Source organism: Antennarius striatus, chromosome 21 (genome assembly GCF_040054535.1).
Source record: "Antennarius striatus isolate MH-2024 chromosome 21, ASM4005453v1, whole genome shotgun sequence".
NCBI lineage: Eukaryota > Metazoa > Chordata > Actinopteri > Lophiiformes > Antennariidae > Antennarius > Antennarius striatus.
In genome coordinates, this window is record NC_090796.1 from 13,308,820 (window position 1) to 13,332,455 (window position 23,636).

General features: G+C 41.8%; 1 protein-coding gene across 1 annotated transcript; it reads left to right on the forward strand.

Moving 5' to 3' along the window:
• Positions 1-13,157: 13,157 nt before the first annotated feature.
• Positions 13,158-22,448, forward strand: LOC137588418 (ATP-dependent RNA helicase DHX8). Its single transcript, XM_068305501.1, has 23 exons — positions 13,158-13,325; positions 13,606-13,691; positions 13,791-13,863; positions 14,248-14,339; positions 14,590-14,696; positions 14,911-15,297; positions 15,415-15,559; positions 15,722-15,928; positions 16,037-16,124; positions 16,286-16,383; positions 16,609-16,756; positions 17,194-17,375; positions 17,861-18,055; positions 18,529-18,714; positions 18,794-19,004; positions 19,090-19,271; positions 19,507-19,647; positions 19,740-19,895; positions 20,120-20,257; positions 20,421-20,549; positions 20,795-20,991; positions 21,085-21,264; positions 21,362-22,448. Exons 1-23 carry the CDS (start codon positions 13,217-13,219, stop codon positions 21,579-21,581), a joined length of 3,657 nt encoding a protein of 1,218 aa, XP_068161602.1. The 5' UTR covers positions 13,158-13,216; the 3' UTR covers positions 21,582-22,448.
• The last annotated feature ends 1,188 nt before the right edge of the window (positions 22,449-23,636 follow it).

Consider the following 23,636-nt stretch of genomic DNA (forward strand, 5'->3'; position numbering starts at 1 on the left):
ACTGTAAGTGTTCAACAGCAATTTATCAGCTCCAGTCAGCTGTGATGTGAACGCAGCACTTCCATGGGAACGCCATTTTCAGGCACGGTTCACGTCAAAGTTGAGGACATCGTCACATGAATCCCATTTCCATTCATCTCCATGCAAAAGAAGCCAAATGTTGTTTAGCGGGCATTCAGTTTGAAAGAGTCACTGAATTTAAAGATATAATGAAGTAACTGCAGCTTAGTCATTGCTCTTTAGTGACTTCCATCCTTCCGCCCCAGGAGAAACCGCTGTCTAATTTAATCTGATGAGACGCATCATGTGATCTGATGCTTTATCTTTCCCTTTGCTGGCGCTAACAGGCCCGCTGTAGAGCCTGTGGCTGAAGCTACACTGTTGTTGACATCAGGTGACACAAGCAGCGACAGGCTAACTGTCCAGAGGAAATGAACTACCTGTAGCGAGGTGGTTAACACAGCTAGTAACACTATGTCAGCCTCCCTGGGCGAAGCATGGCATCGCTTTGCAGTTGTCACTTTCACGTCCACATGATGCTCTCATTATTGAGCAGCAATCACATTTGCACCCATCTGTGCATCCAAGGGAGTGTAGGTGTTAAAATGAGGTGCGGCCGGGCGCTTTGTCGAAGCAGCAAACAGTAGCTATATCGCTGACCAGAGGAAAGTTGGTCGAAAGCCAATATTGCATTGTTTGCCCCACCATTTCCTGGTTGCATCACAAGAGGCTGGTTTTCATTTCATGTAAACTCACGGACCCCATCACAGACTGCTGCTTTCCTCTGTAATCTCACCTGCATCAGCATCCCGCTGCACCTCCACAGCTGATTGGCTCCAAACAAACCTGGACAGTGTCTGTGTGCGTGTGTGTGTGGCCTTTGGGATGTGTAGAACATATTAATTAACATGAATTAATTAAGTTAAGGCTGTCCCTTCTCTGTGCGTGGCACAGTCAGTGGTTACGTACCTATCATTTCTTTTCCTGAGGGATCGCTGCAGGTAACGTAATATTTTCCTCATTAATGATGCATAATTTCACTCACCCACACATCTGCAATTAGAATTATTATTTATATGACCCGTGTGGTCATACTTATATCACTAGACCGCAGGCCGCGGCCCTGATATTGGCACATTTGCTCATATGCATGGAAAGGCTAACTGGCAGAAGTGCCACCAGGCAAAGATTGCATACCTGTCCCTCAGGCGGATGGGCGGGGCTGTGATACGCCAGCTACTGGCAAACCTGCTCTTTACAGGGAAATGGGAGATTGTGATTGATTTAATTCATTCGTGTTAGGTCTAAAACACATTATGAATAAATATGAAAATAAACCCACCCCCTTTGCATCATAAACATTACGTTGTTCCCAGATTATGCACCGTTTCCCCAGCAAAGGGGGAGTTGGGTCATGATCCCAAGACTGCTGTAGATCGTTTAAGGCTGTAAGTAGACTGAAGGGACTGAAACAGGAAATTGAGGCGTGAGAGAAGGCAGATGATGGTCACACACATTGCAGGAAGCAGTGTGTCAAAACTGAAATGATTAGAGCTGATAATAAAGAATCGTAGTTGAAAATCTGATATTCTCCAAAAGATTTTACTTGCTGTCTGATCACAATCTCTTCTTTTTTTTTTTTAACCATTCCATCTTTTCCTGGCGGAAATGGGCTTCCGTGGCGCAGTGAAGACACACAAGGGGTTTGCTTGTGTTTTATTTTATCGGGGCCAGCCTATTTTTAAGTCCAAATTGAGCATCACGTTTTAACTTTAATCATGTGACTGGGTGTACAAAGGCAGATGTCAGCCTTTCATTAATAATACAGCATCTGCGCTTTCTTCCTTTGTGGTGAAAGCACCACCACCAGCAGCGGTGCATCCTGCTCTCTCTCACCCCGTCAGCTAATGGTGTACATACAACAGCAGTACATGGCTCCTATCCAAGCCGGGTTCAATCCACTCTTGGGTGTGGGTGGGTGGGGGTGGTACTTTTGTTCCTCTGTCCACAGGCCTGTTCTATTTTGGTGAGCATAGTCTGTCTTTGTGAAAATGTACTGACTGGCATGGCCAAAACGAAGGCTGTGCATGCATATGTACGTGTGTGTTCAGCGTCCATAGCTCATGTGACAGAGCTACGTTTTGTGTGTGAATGGTGTGCTGTTGATTTCCATGGCGCTGACATCAGATTGACTTGCTTTGCTTTCTTTCCCCCTCAAAAAACCTCTCAAAAGCACCTTTTGAGGCTGCGGTACGTGACAGAAGTCTGTGAAACAGAGTCCTGTCACAGACTTGTATTATTTCTTTTGAAGAATGTAACTACTACTGTGTTCAGCAGGCTAGCAGAGTATAAGCAGGGGGTCTCGAGAGTGAGGTCGCGCAAGAGGAGTGGGTGATATTTTAACGGAAAAGATTCCCACAAACAAAAGCCAGACTGTTGCTCGCTGAACAGAGTAGATTTTTTTTCTTTTTTTTGCCATGGCTGCAGTTCTAGGCAGTGTATTTTTGTTATCTTTACAAATGATGGCCTTATTGATTGCTTTTGTATCACTCCCCTTCTGGTGGTATTGTTCTGCGGCATCGTTTTACAGAGCAGCGGAGGATTTATCAGGAATGTTTGCACTTGGAAAAATGCATGGTAGAATAAGAGCGGTGAGCAGTAGCAGTTGAGGATTCTCAAGAGTGATTTATAGGTTATTGCAATACACAATATTAAATAACTCCACATGAACTGACGGCCCCTTTTGGAGGCCGTTACCATAACAAGCAGGAAAATATTTCAATCTCATGAGCCATGAGCAAAGTGCCAAATTTGCGTATCGGGTCGCCATCTTGAATTTCCAGCAGTTGTTGTTGTTTTTTTTAAAGATATCGTCAGACTGTTTAATTGGTAGATTGTGACTGTGGAGATGCTGTTTCACTTGTGTGCTAATGGTCGAGTGGTAGATGTGTAACCGAGAGAGATGTGATGAAAACGAGAGTGCTCGGCTTATCCCTTATACCAAATGGCGTGCGACTGCTCCGAACTCCGATCTGGCCATTATGAATAGCTTTGACACTGTCGCTGTCCCGCGTTGAGACAGCTGCCTTCTACACCAAATCCCAAGATGGAACTAAGAGCACTTATGGAGTGTGTTGTGGCATCAACTTGCGAGTTGACTTTTATGCTGCTCGGACTATCTGCGAGTTGATTTATAGTCATGGGGGTATTTTTATAAACGGGTGGGAAAACACATGCCTAGACAGCTAAGAATGTATACAAATTATCTCATCTATTAATAGTCTGTTAATCAGAGATATGCATTAAAGATTAGATTAATTATATGAATATCTTAGCATTGGGAGATCTGTGCTTACGAGAAAAATATGCAATGCTTGTCAGGTTGAAAATGAGCTTTGAATTGGTTCAGAACTGCTCAGGTTTGATAACCCAGCCTCAAAGGGTGCTTTTCCCGCCTCCCTCTTCCCTGTCTGTGCTCATTGTCCAACATCTTCCTTTTGTTCTGTCCTACATCCTGAGAGAATATACAGTACACACTCATCTCACATGCAGTACACAACCCCACTGCAAAAACCAGAGGAAATACTCAGCCAACTGTGAAATCTGAAGAGAGGGACCACTCTGTAGCAGGTCCAAACCACTTTACACAGCACCAGCAAATCACCATCAAGCACCTCTTTGAGGCTCAATGTCCGCTGGAAGCATCCTCTTTACTTCACCACCTTTACGCTCAGTGTTTACAGCAGACAGATCTCATGTTGCTTGTACAGAAAGCATTTTTTAGCAAAAAGCACCAAGCTTCAAAGCGGTATCTTTAACAGCAGGATAGATGTTTCACTAAAAAGCAGATAACTAGTGGACTCAACAAGTTCTATGTCTTGTATTCAGCAGTCAGTGCTGTAGGTGTTTCCATGTCCGATTTGATTTCTAGATGGGGTTATGTTGTAAAAATGTCTATGAACTGTCTCTGTATTCACTTTTTCACAATTTATTGTCCTTTTAGATGAGAGATTCACAAATGAAAACACAATGAAAATGACTTTTCACACACTTGTATAGTAGAAGCAGATGAATCAGAAGGTGGATGATGAATCAAGAAAAGTAAACGTTGCAGGCGGGAATATGTGGATCCTGATGAATAGAGTGTTCGCATGAATAGCGTGTCTTGATTTAACATGAAGATACCACTTTAAAAGTCTGGATGGTGTATTTAAATGGAAAAATAGAAGCATACAAAAATCAACGTCAGTTAGAATTTTCTTGGGCTTTGATTTCTTGTTTCTTTTGGAATCTCTATTGTCTCTTTTTTTTTCTTTCCTTGGATGTTGGAAGGTTGCTGTTCAACCTGCTCAGTACATTTGTGACTATGGAAACACATACTATAACTTCAAGATTTCAAACCAGCAGTAGATGTTTAACAAAACATTAAAAAATATAAACATGCAAATGAGCTATATCTATATTAAAAAAAAGAACCAACAGCTAATACAGCTTTTCTTACTTTTGTATCACTCTGTCAAGAATTCCTTGCTTCACTGTGACTGCAAAGGCTGCTGGGAAAACTATGATGTGTTCTGTAGACACTCAGGGGTCACGACCTGACCGGTCAGGATCAGGGTTAGTCAGAAGGTGCCAAAGACAGGATGTGAGGAGTTTTTGTCACTTATATGGAAAGCGTGTCAGGATGTTGTCACAGATCTCAATGCAAACTATAATTCAGGCTAGTCATATTATTTCTGAATAATATAATAGAGTGACGTGCGAAAGGGAGCTTTGTCACCTGTCATGACCCAGGACTTTGATTGTGCATAAATTGATCCTGAAACTCATAAAATTCATTGGAGAAAGGGTGTTGAAGTCATTAATCTTAGCAAAATGTTATAAAAAAGAAATGTTGAAGGTATAGGAACCATCAAAATCTGGTCTTCGTTGAAGATTTCTTCTTCCTTTGCTGTCCAGGTGAGCTGTGTGCTCACTGCTGCCCCTGGTGGCAGCTCGCAATCGAAGGCGCCGTTTTATGGCGTTGCTTTAAACATTCCCCCCGGCCCTCGCTGCTTGACTTTACATTATTTATAGCCACCATAGGTTTATTTATATAGCAGTGCTGCCTTTCAGGTCTGCTGGATATTTGCCCCAGCAGTCACTCATATGACTGCAATAAAAAAAATGTAAATAATCCCTTAAAGCACCAAAAGGATTTTCTGCCAAATACAGGCATTAAAAACAGACTGTAGAAAAACGTTGTGGGACTTTCCAAACTGCAAAAAAAAAAAAAAAGTCAATTATATCCCATAAATGCCACCATTTTGAACTCTGGTGTTTTTTTAAACACAAATACCTACTGTATGGTGACTTTAGAGGTCCTCCTTGGAGTAAAACCTTATGACTTACTCGTACTTATCATCGTAAAGTAAAAGGATTGATCAAAAAGTTTTCCATCTTCAACATTCTTGCCACTGAGTTTTGTGAGTTGCAGAAATATCTTGGCTAGAGGGAGTTCGAGAGAGCATACGAAGCCAAAGGGAATAGAAATCCAGATGAGAATCTGTATAAGAATAAATCATTGTTCTTGCAGTGTACAGCAGAGTTTGCAGATACATCGTAGTCAGTAGTATCCTGCAAAGCAGTGGACAGGGGATGCAGTACACAGGGAAACACATGGCCATTCACTGTACTAAGAACAGATCTCTCTCTTTCTGTTTATATCCAGAGGTGCCAGATAATATATACTTTCAGGGTAAAATAAAAAAGCAGTTTAAGGCATTTTAAGTTGATTCAGTTGACTTTTTCTGTGAGTGATAACAGTACAGGATACTACACTACAAGCCACAGCCTCCTGGTATCTGGTGCAGGTTGAACCAGACAATAAGAAGTATGTGAAATTATTATTATTACCGGTATATTTTTAGTATGATAATTGTCATCATTTAATTCTGTCGTCACTGTCACAAGCATGCAAAGCAAGGATCAATATTTAGGATTTCAACTAACCAACAAAGCACACAACATGTGAGTACACACAGTCAACTTATAGGCAACAGTCTGGGTTCAATAAACACACACTTCTCGTCTTTCACACACACACTCACACACACTCACACACACACACACACACACACAGACACACACACATACATGCGCAGGAAGCATCCGAATATCTACTGTGATTTCCTCACACACCACCCACACCTCCATCACACCAATCCCTTTTACACCTGGACCTGTCCTTCCTTCAATGTCCCGCTGCTCCAGAGCACCTGCCACCCTCCCCCTGTAACCCCTGTAATCCCCCCAACCTATCCCATCCCTACCCCCACCCCCCCCCACAACCAACCTGAGTCCAGTGGGTGGTGTGATGTCAGGTTTTTGTGGTGGGCTGCTTATGACAGTTCCAGACAATCAACGTGTTTGTAAATGTTGATGTGTGATTTTTCCAATCTTTGTTTATGGTCAGGGTTTTAAAGGAAGATATTTTTATGGTAATTGTCGCTGGTCTATTTTACTATATATTTATGTAATAAATATGTGACTAAATTGACATCTCACTGGCTCTTTTTGGCTCTCAGTTCTCCAGCCAGCTACATCATGTGCTGAAGGGTTTTCATAAATGGTCTAATAAATTAAACCCACAAAAATTGTGTGTTGTCATCATCTCATTGTCTCCACGTGTCTATAAAGTATTAAGTCATTTCTCTATCATGAATTGTGAAATTAGATCACACAGCTGGGTATCTTTTTAATCTCTAATCCCCATTAAGTGACGAATGTATCATAACATTTATTCTATATCTTATCCTCACACCGACTCTAAATAGTTCAGCTGTATTACCTCACATATTCGAATCATTCCCTATGTAGGTTTCAGTGATATGAAAATGTAAACGTCCCTGTGTACCATAATCCATGGTGATCACATAATCCTACTAAGATTGAGGACAGCTATATTTTCCGGTGGTATGCAAGGACAGTGTTCTTAACGGTAGCATGCAGCTAAATGATGCAAACTGGGCGGGCTGGAATGATGGCTAAATGAGGAGTAAACAAGGTTTGTCTGCTCAAATCAGAATCAACGTGGAAAATAAATCGCTGGCAGCGCTGCTCAGTTCATCAGCCCATGTCTGGCCATATCCTGTCTGGACTTATTGACGGATCGAATCAGAAGTTGGTGATGTTTTCCAGTGAGGGTCTGCCTGTTCATCCTTCAAGTCCAACTGATGCATCGTTGCAGACAGGGAGGCTGTTGGCTCAGTCAGAAATGATAATAATAATCATAACTCACTTAATTTCGAGCATGTCTGCTGATGATGTATTAACGCCCCTCGGTGAGCGCCAGCTGTTTCTGTTTTACAGATATGCTGACCAAATAAAATCATCACACATACCTTGCAAATCCTCATGCCATGGTGCATCCTTCTGCTACATGTCGGGGCAATTTGGATTAGGTTGAACTGAGCAGCTCAGCAAACTGTCAAAAGCCGAAAGAATTCCTTCATGTGAATGGGTTCATTTGCTGGAGTTTCTGGTTATTACTTGCAAAAAGAAGGATCCAGGTAGGAATCTCACCTGCAGCAGAGGAGAAAGAATGATTATGAAGATGTGGAGTAAAGGTCTGCAGTGATTTACCAGGTTATTAAGGGTCGCTTAAGGTTGACAGTCAGCCTGACAGTGCTTTGCCATCTGGTGGTCTAAAGATGAAGGGATTGTTGTGACCACTGAACAGAGCAGGAATAGGTAAAGGTACATGTAAATGAGGTGTTATGTAAACATTCTGGTCATATACAAATTATTTTTCACCTGCTTTTATTCTGTCTCAGGTCAAACAGCGAATAACTGCCAATGCAATGAATAATCAACTTTTCAAAAGGGCCATCACTGGATCTTTTTAGCCACTTGGAGACAGTCGGAAAAATGACACCAACTCATTCTGGAGCTATGATGGAGTGTTGACTGATGACTCTGTTTCATATCGTTTGTAATAATCATGCTGCTTTTTCCTCTGTTTTGGTCTCCACCACCTCCTGTGGGAAATATCCGTCTCCTTAGCGGTTAAATTCTGATAGACTGAGTTCAGCGGCGAGTCATAGCTTTGTCTTTTTGCCATCTGGCGCTAGAAAGCTAGTCGGTTGATCAGAGGTTTTTATTGCTGGCAACTGTGTAATGTTTCTGGAATTGAGGCCGATCACATCACAGACCTGTGAGTGAACCAAAATAAAGTACATAATAACAATTCATAGTTACATAATACCCTATAGTGCTATATGATACCAGTATATTCCGTGATCACCACTCTGGAGCTCTCACTTTCTGAAATACTATCAAACAAGTTTAAATTTTCTCATCCCTTTTTTAATATTCAAGATAGCGTGATACAATTTTTTTGCTTTGACTGACATTTGAATGCTTTTTTTTCTGCTTCTCCCAAAGAATATAGACCAAGGTGCCATTTATAAAGTATAAATGTGCCGGTAAAGATTGCACGACCCTTACCAGAGGTCAGATCTCATAAAACGACAAGCGTTCCCTTATGCAGTCATTATGCATTCGGCACCTGTATGGCATAGGGCCTTGAGAGCCAGATGGGAGCAGCTCGTACTCGGAGTGCAGTGGGTGTCAGGTATCTGCGGTTAGACGTTTAGCCTTCCTGAATATGATGCTGTCAAATTCATGCAAAGTTGTATTTGTCGGTCACCTTCCCTGCAATGTTAATAATCTTGCAGGTCTTGTTTTTTGCTTTTCACGCTGAAGTTGTTTTCCCATGCGCTTGTGTTAAATCCTGCAATGCTTTCCAGCAGGCTTCTCTCTGCTACTTCATGCCAGACGTCATTGTATGGCAGGTGATTTGAGTGACTTCCGAAATAAGTGTCCTTGTATAATAATTTTGGTGTAGGCAGGGTGGATCTTTTCACATGAAATCTGCCATGTGGGTGGAAGCTGTTGTGGGGGCTGTGATCTCACAAAGGCAGGTTTTCCGCCAACCAATCCCTCGCTGTCTGTTTGGACCAAAGCCCAGCCCCCTCGGATCACCCTCCTTCTTTCCTCTCTCTCTTTCATGGGTGTCATATACATACACCCTCGCTCTCCCGCACTTCAGGCTCTGTCATAGTAGGAATTTTCCACTCAACAGCAGGAGAACATTGCAGCCAGCTGCACTGTCAATTGCAGTGTATGGCTGAATCGCAAAGACTGTTTGCCAACACCCCGTTTTCTTCCAATCCGCTTCCACTGGCTTTTCCCTCACGCATGCACGTGGGCCCAGCTAGAAAAGTACATGGCGTTCTGTACATTTTAATTTTCTTTTCTTTTTTTTGCATCTAAGCCAGGGGTGAAACTCCTAATCTTCATTTGTTTCCTCACAAACATGGCCATGAAGAGCTTCATGCAAACACAAATGTGCGTTTAACAGGACAGTGGACAAGAAGAATGTAAATCCAAGTACCCAAGGGACCCAAGGGAGAATGGATGGCCTGCTAATACCTCTCCCTCCCCCTCTGTCTCCCCCTTGGACTCTTTTACTCTCTTGAACACACAATCTCCTTTTAAAGAATCTGCTCCAATAGTAACCTGTTTTTTCCCCCTCTTCTCATCTCTATTTCTCAGTCCATCTAATCCTCAGTGTCTCCGCTCCACCAAGGAAACGATGTACAAAGATCAAGGGCAGATATGAACATGTACCATGTGTTCTGTATACATTACAGACCTCTTATGTAAGCATGAGGCCAACCCCTCCCCTTCCCCTCGCCGCTGCGTTTCCCTTAGTCCTCTGAAATCAGGTCAGGTGAGGACGGCGAAGGGAAAGAACTGCTGTGGTCAGGTGAAGAAAAATATATACGTTGCGTTGGAAGCCTACACCACTCAGGGGACCTGGAAGGGGCGAGAAATGAGGCATGTTTTCTTTTGAACAGTGAATGGATGTGTAGCTACGCAAATGGATGCTGGGAGAAATAAATAGATTCCCCATGAATCCAAAGAAGAGACACAATGCCACCTGTTTGGGTCTCGTGTTTCTGCTGGTGTTTATCGTCCATTGTTATTTTAAATAGACTTTTACAGTCCAGTGTGGCCAAAAGTATGTGGACACTGTTCACTGGAGGCCCTTCAAAGGTTGTAGTTTGGATTTACTTATAGACCCATTGCCTGATCCTGAGTTATCTTGGTGTAAAAGTGCTGAAAGCATTGGAACTCGGTTAGCTTGGCTGTTTCTCTAATGTTCAAAAGTACGACAGCTATGTTTAAAGTATAGATTTATAGGTGTGAGTGGTAAGGGTCCTGCCGTACTTAGAATTGGGCTACAATTACATCCCCTACAGCAGCTGCGTTTACATTGTTTAATTTACTTTTATACGGAGCAACTGCAGGGCTGCACATAACATTTATAGAACCAGAGTTTCCATTCATGTAGAAGATTATAGAGCGCTACTGGCATCAGAAATAAGTTATCATTCTTTACATTTCACCATATTCTAAGGTCACTGCGTTCGTGACTGAGTTGTCAGTTAGATGCTTGACATAAGGTCGGCATATAAGCAGGTTTTTATTTGTTTTATGACATAAAAAGTAATTATCCCACTTGTAGATTTTGAAACTTTAAAGTTTGCTTTAGTTTAAAGAATAGAATTAGTGCCATACATGCAGATCTGTTGCACGGATTGCAGCGTTGGGACCTTGGGAAATAAAAAATGCTCTGACTTGGAAAAGCTCACATGGGACATCTGAGAAAACTCTCTCCTGGGAAAGTAGATATTTACTAGATGATACATTCTTATCTAAGTCAACACAGGAAATCATAAACATATAAATTGTGTCCTTTTTAAAAAGTAAGACTGGGAACATAACAAATGAGACTTGCAGCAAAAATAATAACATAACCTCAGTTTACAGGTTCTGTGCTTATAGTGTGAAATACTGTAAAAGACAGACAGACATAGGTTAGGTTTCATAGGTTAACTTTCTTTAAATGTATAATGTGTGAATATGAGGCTCCTGGAAGAACATGTTAATACTTTCTCAATTAGGAATTAAGTGATAGTGTGTGAAATATGATATAATTATAGGTGACTAATGAGGAACATTTAATAAAGTGATTAAAAGTAGGAGGTCTGAGAGGAGTGAGGCTGTGAGGCACCAGCAGAGGGGAATATGTAGATTAAACAGACCACGAAATGTTTGCGTACGAGGGTCCAAAGGGTCAATGAGCTGAGAATGTGCTGTGAAGTGTATAAAAGGTTATTCCAGGACGGTGGAGTAGACTGTCTTCCACATCCTGGATACCAGTTTGTAGTCTTAACATAAACACAACACACCTTAAGATGACCCTGACAGCACATACAAAGTCATGTGATGTGCATGCTTGATTTACCGATCCTCACTTCTCTTTCAGTAAAACACATTAAGCCTCTGTGAGCCAAAGGCCCGTTAGTAAGTACAAAACCATGAATCACGACTGCATGCAGTGACACTTTGTGTACTGGCCAAGATAAAAACCTGAGATAGAGTTGTAGCATAAGGCTGAGCTAAGTACCCAAGATTGCATGGAGCAATTCGCTGCTATAAATTGTGCACAAAGTAAGCCAAAGTTCTTGTCTTATATAATTTTTAAATATGCTCCTTTTGCTAATTTTCAAGGGAAAATTGGAAAATCACCCACTGCAGTATTAAAAGTGAATCCTCTTTAACTTCTGAACCATCAATATGTATCCCACTCTAATATGAGAATTGCCAAAAATACAGTTGGCATTGCCTTCCGGCTAAAACAGTGAGTCAAAGCAGAGCTTATTTGACAATGTTTTGAATGATCCAAAACAGTAGTATAAAATGGCAAATACAGATTTCTGGAAAGATCTATACATCAAAAATACTGCCTTTATTTGCTAAATGAATCATGAAATTTAAAAACATGTCAGCCTTAAAAGGTTGCATCATTTTTCTTTGACTTCATCAAGCGTGTCACTTCATCCATGTTTGATGGCCTTAAATTAACTTTGGAAAAATCTATTTGTATACATAGATCATACAAAAGTGTAATTAAGTTACCAAGTTGGCAAATGAAAAACTGAACCTGCCAATCCTTTGTTATCTTTATACGTATATGGCAAAATGCTGGAAATAATTACCAATAACAATCTGTTTATGCTCAAAATATTTCTTCTGGATCCCAAATAAGAATTTTATTTAAACTATGAAATCCATAAAATGACATCCATGTGTGATAGTTAAACATCTCACTGCAAAACCATGGGCATTTGTACATTTTGGTACTGCAGCAATCTCCTTATTTATGGGAAGATTTTAGAGCCTGACTGCACAGTGTTCTCATGACATGAGAGCGTACATGAGGTCAGGAACAACTGGGGTACAATTGTGCATGGGGGATTTCTCAGTGGGACACGCCTTTTCCAAACATTTGCCACAAATTTAGAGCACACGGTTGTGATATTATTTATGCTGTGAAATTAAGATTTCCCTCATAAATAGGTAACAACCCACAAAAATCAGCTTTTAAGTACATTTATATGGCCCCACAGTGAAGCTCACTTTAGTCACATTTGAGCAAATTGGAATGACAAACATCCCCTTTCTGCAACTAAATTATCTTAAAATTGTTAAGGCTAGTAAATTCTTTATTGCATCCCAACAAATTATTTAAGCAACAAGGCCATACCAGACATAATTTAGCTGTTGTCATCTACCCAAGAGCGACAGTTAAGCCTCTAAGTCTACAAAAGATGTTTTTAGACAGTTATAAAGAGTGGTGTACAAAATCTTGTCTTTGAAAAGATTCGAGGATAGATGCATTATACATTGTCCAAAGTTAAATAAAATCTACTGTAGAACACATGGATGACACAAAAAAGGAGGACAGTATTTCAGCTTATTTCGCCTTTTACTTAACTGATGCACCTCAAACATGCAGAATATATAAGGGGAAATGCATATACTGTAGAGTTAGTTTATTTCAAAACCCAAACGAAGAATTCATATTAAACCATAAAAGAGTATAAACTACATATGTGCAGACGCCATTAGTGTTGCTATCGTGGACATATTCTCAGGGGTTTTACCGCCATCGTGTGGCAAATCTCGTTACCCACGTGACCGTTATGGTGACGTATTTATTGTGAGCCAATAGCGGGGGGCGCACTATTATGACGTTTAATTACCAGCCTTCAATGTGCCTGCCGTCGATTTCCGCTACTAAACACAACAAGATTCGAGGAGAATGGCTGACGTTGGAGTTGACGAGCTGTCGCAGCTTGAATATTTGTCTCTGGTGTCTAAAGTCTGTACGGAGCTCGACAACCATCTGGGAATAAGCGACAAAGACTTAGGTGTGTATTTTATTACCGTGAATAGCTCCGCGAAGATAAAGCTACGCTAAAAGCTTGGCTAACCACCTAGCTTCTGCTAACTGTTAAAGTTAGCCATATTGTGATGGGTTTAACGCTGAGCTGGAATTTATTGCTACAAGATTAAATACTTTTTAGTATTTATTTCTCTTAGTTCTTGCAATTGTTTACGACTCTAATATAAATCTCTACCAACGTCAGGCCCTACTGAAATATATTGTCATTTTTTCTGCTAATTATCTGTTCTTTTATTGCCTTGCAGCTGAATTTGTTATAGACCTTGCTGAAAAACAACCGACGTTTGATGGATTCAAAGATCTTTTGCTCCAAAATGGAGCCGAATTTACAGTAAGTTTAAAGCTAAATGCTTCATTAACGGTGATTCACGTTCACAGCCAACTTCAATATCTAAAATATTGTCCCTATCTGTTCTGTTGCTTCCTATAGGACTCTCTCATCAGTAATTTGCTCAGGCTCATTCAGACCATGCGGCCTCCTTCCAAGGCATCAACCAGTAAAGGTAAGTTAATTAAGCTTTTTTCCTGCTGAGCTGCCATAGTATTAGTAGTTTTAATTTATTTACTGTTAGTGAATATACCAACAGTGAATTCATGTTTACAGTAACAACAATCCAGTGCAAATTATGTACTGTTGGTTATGTTTATTTTTATGAGCACTGCAGCTATTTAAAATAAAACTGGGTACTGCAGAAGTAAAACTCTATGGAGCAGTGAATTTATGTTTTACCTTGACAGGCATTTACCCCTAAAGCAACAGTAAATTTACTTTGTTTGTATTTTTAGTGGCTATCCATTTCTTGCCTTGTTTAATGTCATATACTGTTGGGTCATACTTTTCACCATTTGCAACTAAAAAACTCTGTTAATGACCTTTCTACTTTCAGTTTCTGAAGATTTGGTCAAACCCAAGTCAGAAAAGGATCAATTGAAGGAGCTGTTCCCTGCACTCTGCAGACCAAATGATCCAGCACCAAGGGTACATGGCTGTTACACATTTTTTGTTGGTGGCAGTGACAGTATTTCAATAATTGCTACTCTTGGATGAGTGTATTGTTTTTTGTTTTGTTTTTTGAGCTTGAAAAAATACTCAAAAAACCAAACAAAAAAAACCAACTAATGTAAGGCAGTTCATCTTCTTTCTAGCACAGCTATGTTGCAATGTTGCTGTTCAATATGTTTTATTGTACTTTGCTGCAAATATTATTTGTTCCTCTTGGCTTCCTCAGAAGCTACTTGATGAAGATGATGTGAAAGTTGCAGCTGATGCCATGAAAGAATTGGAGATGTTTATGCCCAGCGTCAGTGGAACAGACTCCAAACCCAGCAAGAGCAGGTCAGACGCTGATGTTTTCATTTTCTGTCCTGAAATCAAAATCAGCAGATGAGTTCTGTATGATCTGTTTATTAAATGAAAATTACAAACAGTTCTACTGAAACGGATGATGTAATGTCAATGTCAATCACCAAAGAAACAAAACTGTATATGTGTGTGCTATTGGAGGCTTTCCCTATTTAATGTTTCTGGTTTTTGTCTCTCAATCTTTCAGGTCAGAAAAGAGCAGACGAGTCAGTCGCAGTAGGAGTAGAAGCAGAGAAAGAGATCGACACAGGGACAGAGACAGAGACAGAGACCGGGAAAGGGACCGGAGGAGGCGCCATCGTTCTCGCTCCAGGTCCAGATCTCGCTCTAGAGATCGTGACAGATACAGAGAGAGAGACAGGGAAAGAGATCGTGGCAAAAGAAGAGAAAAATCTTCTCGCTGGAATGATCGCTCACCGAGCCCCAGAAAAGACCAAGACAGAGACTCTGACCGTTGGAAGGACAAACATGTGGACCGTCCTCCTCCAGAAGAGCCTTCTGTTGGTGACATCTATAATGGCAAAGTTACCAGTATCATGCAGTTTGGATGCTTTGTTCAGTTGGAAGGGTTGAGGTCAGTATGATCAAAATCACAAATTCTATATACTGGTTTATGCTTAGGTGGAGCATAAGATTCTTTTTTCCAGTCTGTTATTCTGTTCGTAATTCTGTGTTGATTTTCTCTCTGTAGGAAACGATGGGAAGGGTTGGTTCACATTTCTGAACTGCGTAGAGAGGGCCGCGTGGCCAACGTAGCTGATGTTGTCAGCAAAGGTCAAAGAGTCAAAGTCAAGGTGCTCTCCTTCACGGGCTCCAAGACCAGCCTTAGCATGAAGGTATGTAGACTTTTTGTTTAATACATCAGAGATAGGGTAGTTTGGACTTTATGTTTGTGCATAAAATTCAGCTGGTAAATCGAGGTCTTTCAATTCCCATTACATGAAAGATAAGTAATAGTGATAGTCTATAAATAATTTTTTTGCTGCATTTTTGAACAGGATGTGGACCAGGAGACAGGAGAAGATTTGAATCCCAACAGGAGGAGAAATGTAGGCCCAGACGGAGGGGAAGAGATCTACATGAGGAATCCTGACCGACCGAGCAACCTAAATCAGGTCCACGCCCCTGAGCTGGAGCAGGATGACACCCTGGAGCGCAAGAGACTCACTAAAATCTCTGACCCAGAGAAGTGGGAGATCAAACAGGTGTGTCTATGTAGTATTTATGTTTAGACACATTGTGTGTAAAGATAAGGAAACAACTGAAGCCATTGTTTGATTTCACATGCTAAGTCTCACACTCTCTTTCTACAGATGATTGCTGCTAATGTCTTGTCTAAAGAAGAGTTCCCTGATTTTGATGATGAGACAGGAATCCTCCCTAAAGTTGATGATGAAGAAGGTAAAAATTGAATAATTTTCAATCAGTTAATGAAAGTTTTAGACACTTTTACACACGCTAGCAGTTTGTATTGTAGTGTCATTCAGAGGGACCAAAGTGATGAACATTCTTATGAAGTGTTCTGTCAATGGCTGCTTGTTAACATGTTCACTACCATCCAGATGAAGACTTGGAGATCGAGCTTGTGGAAGAAGAACCTCCATTCCTGAGGGGACACACAAAACAAAGCATGGACATGAGCCCTGTCAAGATTGTCAAGGTACAGTGTATTTCTGAACATGTCATCACATTCAAGTGTTGGTGAAGAATCATTAATATTGGTGGTAATTTAGAAATTAAATATTGAAATATTTACAACAATCATTATCTTTAGGAAAATGTAATTGTTTTTCAGGAGCTATTAAACACATGTATCCAGTGAATCTTAATGCAAACATGTACAGGTTAATAAAATGCTGTCCCTGTGTTGTCCCTCTGTCTGTAGAATCCAGATGGCTCCCTGTCTCAAGCGGCCATGATGCAGAATGCCCTGTCTAAGGAGAGACGAGAGCTGAAACAGGCTGCGCGAGAGGCGGAGATGGACTCCATCCCCATGGGGCTGAATAAGCACTGGGTCGACCCGCTGCCAGACGGTCAGGAATGACTTAATGTCACATATCTGATGGATGGAAGTCACAGATGTGACCTATCCTATCCTTGACTGTGCTTAAAAACAGCTGCTGGTTTGCAATAGCTCATGAATTATCTAAACCCAGTTTGCATTTAAATATATGTTTGATTTGAATGCTTTTGGTCTTGGTTATCATCATATTTTTTTAAACAAACTGTGTTCTAGCTCGCTCTTGAGTTGACACCCCAGACTTGGCCCCTCAGACCAGGAGATCTGACTTCCAGCAGCCACATGTCAGGCCAGCTAGCTTGTCTGTTTGGTCTTTTTCCCGGGGGTGGGCGTTATCCTTCCGTGACTGGCCAGATGTGTCAGTAATAGGTTTCAGGATTATGTGCCTGAAGTCTTAACGTGAACACTTTTAACACTAATTTATTAAATACATCTCTCATCTTTTTGCAGCTGACGGTAGGCAGATTGCAGCCAACATGAGGGGCATTGGCATGATGCCTAATGACATCCCAGAGTGGAAGAAGCATGCCTTTGGAGGCAACAAGGCCTCCTATGGAAAGAAGACACAGCTCTCCATCCTGGAGCAGAGGGAGAGCCTGCCAATCTACAAGCTGAAGGAGCAGCTAATTCAGGTTTGTCACACTTAAAGAAGCAAAATCAAAATGAGAATTTTTAGAGGTTTGTACCTCTTTTGTGTAAATGTTTAAAAAAAACAACAACTACTAAATGGCCTTTTCTTGTCAGTAGGTAAGTGTTAAAAGACTCACGATCCCAAGTTTTTCCTTGGGATTTTAGAGTTTATTCTCATGAGGCTTTTTATTATACTTGAACCAACAGATGTCTAGGCTGAAGTAGATTCTACTTTGAGATGCATTGAAGGGAAACATCTGCTGGATGTTGATGACTAGATTATTAGGTTTGAAGCATAAAAAAAAGAGATCCCTGCAGAAATGTAGAATAAAATAATGAAATACCGATATCTCAGTACAGATGGTTTCATCATTATCAATCCTCTTGTGGCAGCTTTTACAAATGTTAACTTTAATCAGCAATTAAATGCAGGTGTGCAAGTTTAGTGCCAATTTGTAACGTTCCTCTTCCTGTTGGTGTGTCATAGGCTGTTCACGACAACCAGATCCTTATTGTGATCGGAGAGACCGGGTCTGGTAAGACCACTCAGATCACTCAGTACCTGGCAGAGGCAGGCTACACCACCAGGGGGAAGATAGGCTGTACGCAGCCCCGTCGTGTCGCCGCCATGTCGGTGGCCAAGAGAGTCTCGGAGGAGTACGGTTGCTGTTTGGGACAAGAGGTAAGCGATGCAACCTTAACTGTGTTCGCACTTATTGATCATGTAAGATAATAAAGATATGTTCTACTCTCAGGTTCAAATCCAGGAGGCTAATAAACCTATACTGACCGTGGCTCAGTGGTAGAGCAGGTCGTCCAATGATTCAAGACCGGTGGTTCGATTGCCGCTCCCGCCGAGTCATTTGTCGTTGTGTCCTTGGGCAAGACACTTTACCCTCCTTGCCTCCAGTGGGGCACTCGCTGGTGTGTGAATGTGTGTGATTGTTCCGGTGGTGGTCGGACGGGCCGTAGGTGCAGATTGGCAGCTACTCCCAGTCAGTCTGCCCCAGGGCATCTGTGGCTACACACGTAGTCTACCATCACCAAGTATGAATGAGGAGTGAATGAATGATGGATCCAATGTAAAGCGTCTTTGAGTGTCCAGAAAAGCACTATATAAATCAAATCCATTATTATTATTGTCTAATGTTCCAGGTGGGTTACACCATCCGTTTTGAGGACTGCACCAGCCCTGAGACGGTGATCAAGTACATGACAGACGGCATGTTGTTGAGAGAATGCCTGATCGACTCTGAACTGGGCCAGTACTCGATTATCATGTTGGACGAAGCTCACGAGAGGACAATCCACACTGATGTTCTCTTTGGTTTGCTGAAGAAGGTAAGCAGGATGAGCAGGGGCTTAGGTATTGGGAGGATACAAGTTGTGCAGCTTGTGAGACAAATTTTTCCTCCTTCAGACTGTACAGAAACGCACCGACATGAAACTGATCGTAACTTCAGCCACGCTGGATGCTGTGAAGTTCTCTCAGTATTTCTATGAAGCTCCCATCTTCACCATCCCAGGAAGAACGTATCCGGTTGAGGTTCTCTACACCAAAGAACCTGAGACGGACTACCTGGATGCCAGTCTCATCACAGTCATGCAAATCCACCTGACTGAACCTCCTGGTAGGATTTAAATCTCAACACACACTGGGTTTCTTTATAAAAATAGTCCTACAATCTTAAAATACGACTTCCTGTCTCTTTCCAGGTGACATCCTGGTGTTTCTGACAGGACAGGAAGAGATCGACACAGCTTGTGAGATCTTGTATGAGCGAATGAAGTCTCTGGGGCCTGATGTCCCTGAACTGATCATTCTGCCAGTTTATTCTGCTCTTCCCAGTGAAATGCAGACCCGGATCTTTGACCCTGCACCGCCAGGCAGCAGAAAGGTGACGACAGTTTACATTAGTCTTTCTGATAAATTGTTCTGGACTGAAAAATAGCTCAATAGAATTCAGTCTGTGCATGTCTTGTAAAAACTGGCAGCAGTTGGTGTTTTTTTTTTTAAAGAGTCATCGTTCCTTTGGTCGTACTTTATGTTTTAACTTTCTTCTCACAGGCCATTCTCTGACTGATATTGATATTGGCCTTCATGTTAGCTTCTATAACTTTATTCCCCGTCAGGTGGTGATTGCCACGAACATCGCAGAAACTTCTCTGACCATCGATGGAATCTATTATGTTGTGGATCCTGGGTTTGTCAAGCAGAAAGTGTACAACTCTAAGACTGGCATTGACCAGCTGGTGGTGACGCCCATCTCACAGGTAAAATGTTTTTTATTATGGACTTACCTGTTCCCTGATATCAGCACTTAGCTGAGCAGGTATTGAATCATTTTGTTTCACTTTACTTTCAGGCCCAGGCCAAGCAGAGGGCAGGTCGAGCCGGCAGGACCGGCCCAGGGAAGTGTTACAGGCTCTACACTGAGAGAGCCTACAGGGACGAGATGCTGACCACCAACGTCCCCGAGATCCAGAGAACCAACTTGGCCAGCACCGTGTTGTCTCTGAAGGTAGCTCAGCAAATACAAAAAAATTATGTCTTAAGGGAAGCTCCAGATAGAGGCGTAGAAACAGAGCCAGTGTGTCTGAGGTAAAGCTGGCGTTGATACTGGTTTTCACACCGCCTGTGAGAAGCTTGTATGAGCGAATGAAATTTCAACACTGACCTCACAGAACTGTCATGTTTTGACTATGGGGCGAATCACATACATGCTCTATCTGTTTCATCCACCAGGCTATGGGCATCAATGACCTCCTGTCTTTTGACTTCATGGATGCTCCTCCTATGGAGACGCTGATCACAGCCATGGAGCAGCTCTACACGCTGGGGGCTCTGGACGACGAGGGCTTGCTCACCCGACTGGGGAGAAGGGTGAGGAATGGATTTCCTTCGATTCTTCGCAAGCAAACTTTGACATACCTTTGAAATCCTCCTTGTCGTCTATTTTAAACACACTCTAGTTGCGTCTTTTTCTCTTTGCGTTTGTTTTAATGTATTTTATGCTTAGTTTTTAATTTTGCATTTTGTCATCCAGATGGCCGAGTTCCCCCTGGAGCCGATGCTGTGTAAGATGTTGATCATGTCCGTCCATCTGGGCTGCAGCGAAGAGATGCTGACCATCGTCTCCATGTTGTCTGTCCAGAACGTCTTCTACAGGCCTAAAGTACGCCCGCCACTAAACTTTCTGTTTAACTTAATGCATTTTTTATTTTTGTCACGTTAAATTTTTAAAATGACATATATACAGTGGGGTCCATGTTTCTTTAATGAGTCCTGTATTTAATAATTAATTGTTTTTCTGTGGGTAGTGCTGAACTTTCCTTTCTTTGCTTTTTTTTATACTCTAGTGAAGTCTTCCCTCTTGCGACTTAGATCTGCTCTTACTCATTTGTTCTTTTTCTTGTAAAGGATAAGCAGGCCTTGGCCGACCAAAAGAAGGCCAAGTTTCACCAGCCTGAGGGGGATCACCTGACCCTGCTGGCCGTCTACAACTCCTGGAAGAACAACAAGTTCTCCAACCCCTGGTGTTACGAGAACTTTATCCAGGCTCGCTCCCTGCGCCGAGCTCAGGACATCCGCAAACAGATGCTGGGGATCATGGACAGGTATGGTGCAGGGACATAGTAAAATGTCCACAACTGAATCTCAAACAGCAGATTTCCTCATGAACCTCCAACTTTCTCCTCTCTTGTCTGTAGACATAAACTTGACGTGGTATCTTGCGCTAAAGCCACAGTCCGGGTCCAGAAAGCCATCTGCAGTGGCTTCTTCAGGAATGCAGCCAAAAAGGATCCTCAGGAGGGCTACCGCACCCTTATAGACCAGCAGGTGGTGTACATCCACCCCTCCAGTGCTCTGTTCAATCGGCAGCCTGAGTGGTACGACAGCTCCTCAGTTCTTTCTATCGGCCAAGTCAGAAATAAAATCTTTGAATATATGAATAACTTAGTGACACGTTTCTCTTTTGATCCTCAGGGTTGTCTACCATGAGCTGGTGCTGACCACAAAGGAGTACATGCGGGAGGTGACCACCATCGACCCTCGCTGGCTGGTGGAGTTTGCGCCTGCCTTCTTCAAAGTGTCCGATCCTACGCGTCTCAGTAAGCAGAAGAAGCAGCAGCGCCTTGAGCCTCTGTACAACCGTTACGAGGAGCCCAACGCCTGGAGAATCTCCCGCGCCTTCAGACGACGTTGATATATATGTGTGTTTGTGTTTGTTTCTGTGTACACAAACACACGTTCCTGACAGCGAAAGTGCATCATTCTGTGCTGGCAAGCGATACGTGATCTCAGCTCAAGCTGTGCTTTGACTCCTTGTTTTAAATTTGTTGACTTCATACATTTCCCCCCAGCAGCAAAACAACCTTTAGGTTGGGCATAACTTCCTGTTGAATTAGAAATCTGGAGTCATTAATTCTTCTTGTTGTCGGCAAAGGAACTTAAAGGAAGTTGATGACAACCTTCTGTGAGGAGATTGTGTAGATTATTTTTTACTCTGTAAATTGTAACGTCTTAACATTTTGACCTAAAGGAGGGACATCATAGAACTGTTATGAAACTTTCATCATTCACTGGTCAACACTCTGTCATCATGTATGTTTGATAGATTATGTATAAAATGGGACATTTCCATTCAGTTCCTTGTCTCTCAGACTGTTGCATTTCTATAGTTGGCAGTGAAACAGTGATCATGTCTTCAAAGAATGTTTTCTTAATCCTGTTGTTTTCTTAATTGACTTTTGATGAAGCTACAACATTAAGTTCAGTTTTTTTAAATTAAAAAATATAGTTGAAGAAATTTCATCTCCTTGAACTGGGCGTAATATGTTTGAAAATCGAAGATGTATAGTTGTAAAGGCTTTCTCACCGGTCAAAAATACCGACAAAATACTCTTGGTCATATAACTCCACACAGGTTTGGTCTAAGCCGATACTGTGACATTGTATTGGAGTTGGAGAAATGGTCACTTTCAAATCTTGTAGGAAGTTAATTTAAAAAAGTAAAATTAGAAGTATCATGTTTAAAATTCAAAAATAATGTCCTCAAAAATAAATATGCAACTCATTTCAAGCAATAAAATGTCATTAAGAATGTGCTACACCTCAGGTTTAACATTTTAACGCACAATGACCCTGCTAATATTAGCATGCTCTTCTTTTCCTTTTGGCTTTTCCCTTCAGGGGTCGCCACAGCGAATCAAATGTCTCCATCTAACCCTGTCTTCTGCATCCTCTTCTCTCACACCAACTACCATCATGTCCTCTTTCACTACATCCATAAACCTCCTCTTTGGTCTTCCTCTAGGCCTCCTGCCTGGCAGTTCAAAACTCAGCATCCTTCTACCAATATATTCACTATCTCTCCTCTGGACATGTCCAAACCATCTCAGTCTGGTCTCTATGACTTTATCTCCAAAACCTCTAACATGTTCTGTCCCTCTGATGTACTCATTCCTGATCCTATCCATCCTGGTCACTCCCAGAGAGAACCTCAGCATCTTCATCTCTGCTACCTCCAGCTCTGTCTCCTGTCTTTTCCTCAGTGACACTGTCTCTAGACCAAACAACATCGCTGGTCTCACCATGGTTTTGTGCACCTTTCATTTTAGCTGAAACTCCTCTATCACACCTGACACTTTTCTCCACCTGTGCCGTCCTTCCTGTACACACTTCAACTCTTTTCCATACTCACAATTGCTCTGAACTGTTGACCCTAAGTACTTAAAATCCTCCACCTTCTTAATCTCTTCTCCCTGTAACCTCACTCTTCCACTTGGGTCCATCTCATTCACACACATGTACTCTGTCTTACCTGCTAACCTTCATTCCTCTCCAGGACAAACCTCCACCTCTCTAGCTTCTCCTCCACCTGTTCCCTGCTCTCACTGCAGATCACAAAGTCATCTGCAAACATCATAGTCCATGGAGATTCCTGTCTAACCTCGTCTGTCAGCCTGTCCATCACCATAGCGAACAAGAAGGGGCTCAGAGCTGATCCCTGATGCAGTCCCACCTAGATAGATAGATAGATAGATACTTTATTAATCCCGGAGGAAATTGCATATATCCACTGCTCAGGCATTACTTAACAAATAATACTGGATAAACACCAGGAGAAAAGGAAACACTGACATCACAGGACATACTACAAGACATACATTACACTAACAGACAGGCACATGCAGCACTAACAGGACTTATATACTAAACTATAACTAAAAATATAAACAGTATAAAATTTAAAAATATT

Excerpts from the sequence above, each read along its gene's own strand:
- LOC137588418 (XM_068305501.1), top strand. The coding sequence starts at position 13,217 with ATGGCTGACGTTGGAGTTGACGAGCTGTCGCAGCTTGAATATTTGTCT. Across the intron at positions 16,384-16,608 it reads GCCCTGTCAAGATTGTCAAG|AATCCAGATGGCTCCCTGTC; the intron begins GTACAGTGTATT and ends CTCTGTCTGTAG. Across the intron at positions 16,757-17,193 it reads GGTCGACCCGCTGCCAGACG|CTGACGGTAGGCAGATTGCA; the intron begins GTCAGGAATGAC and ends ATCTTTTTGCAG.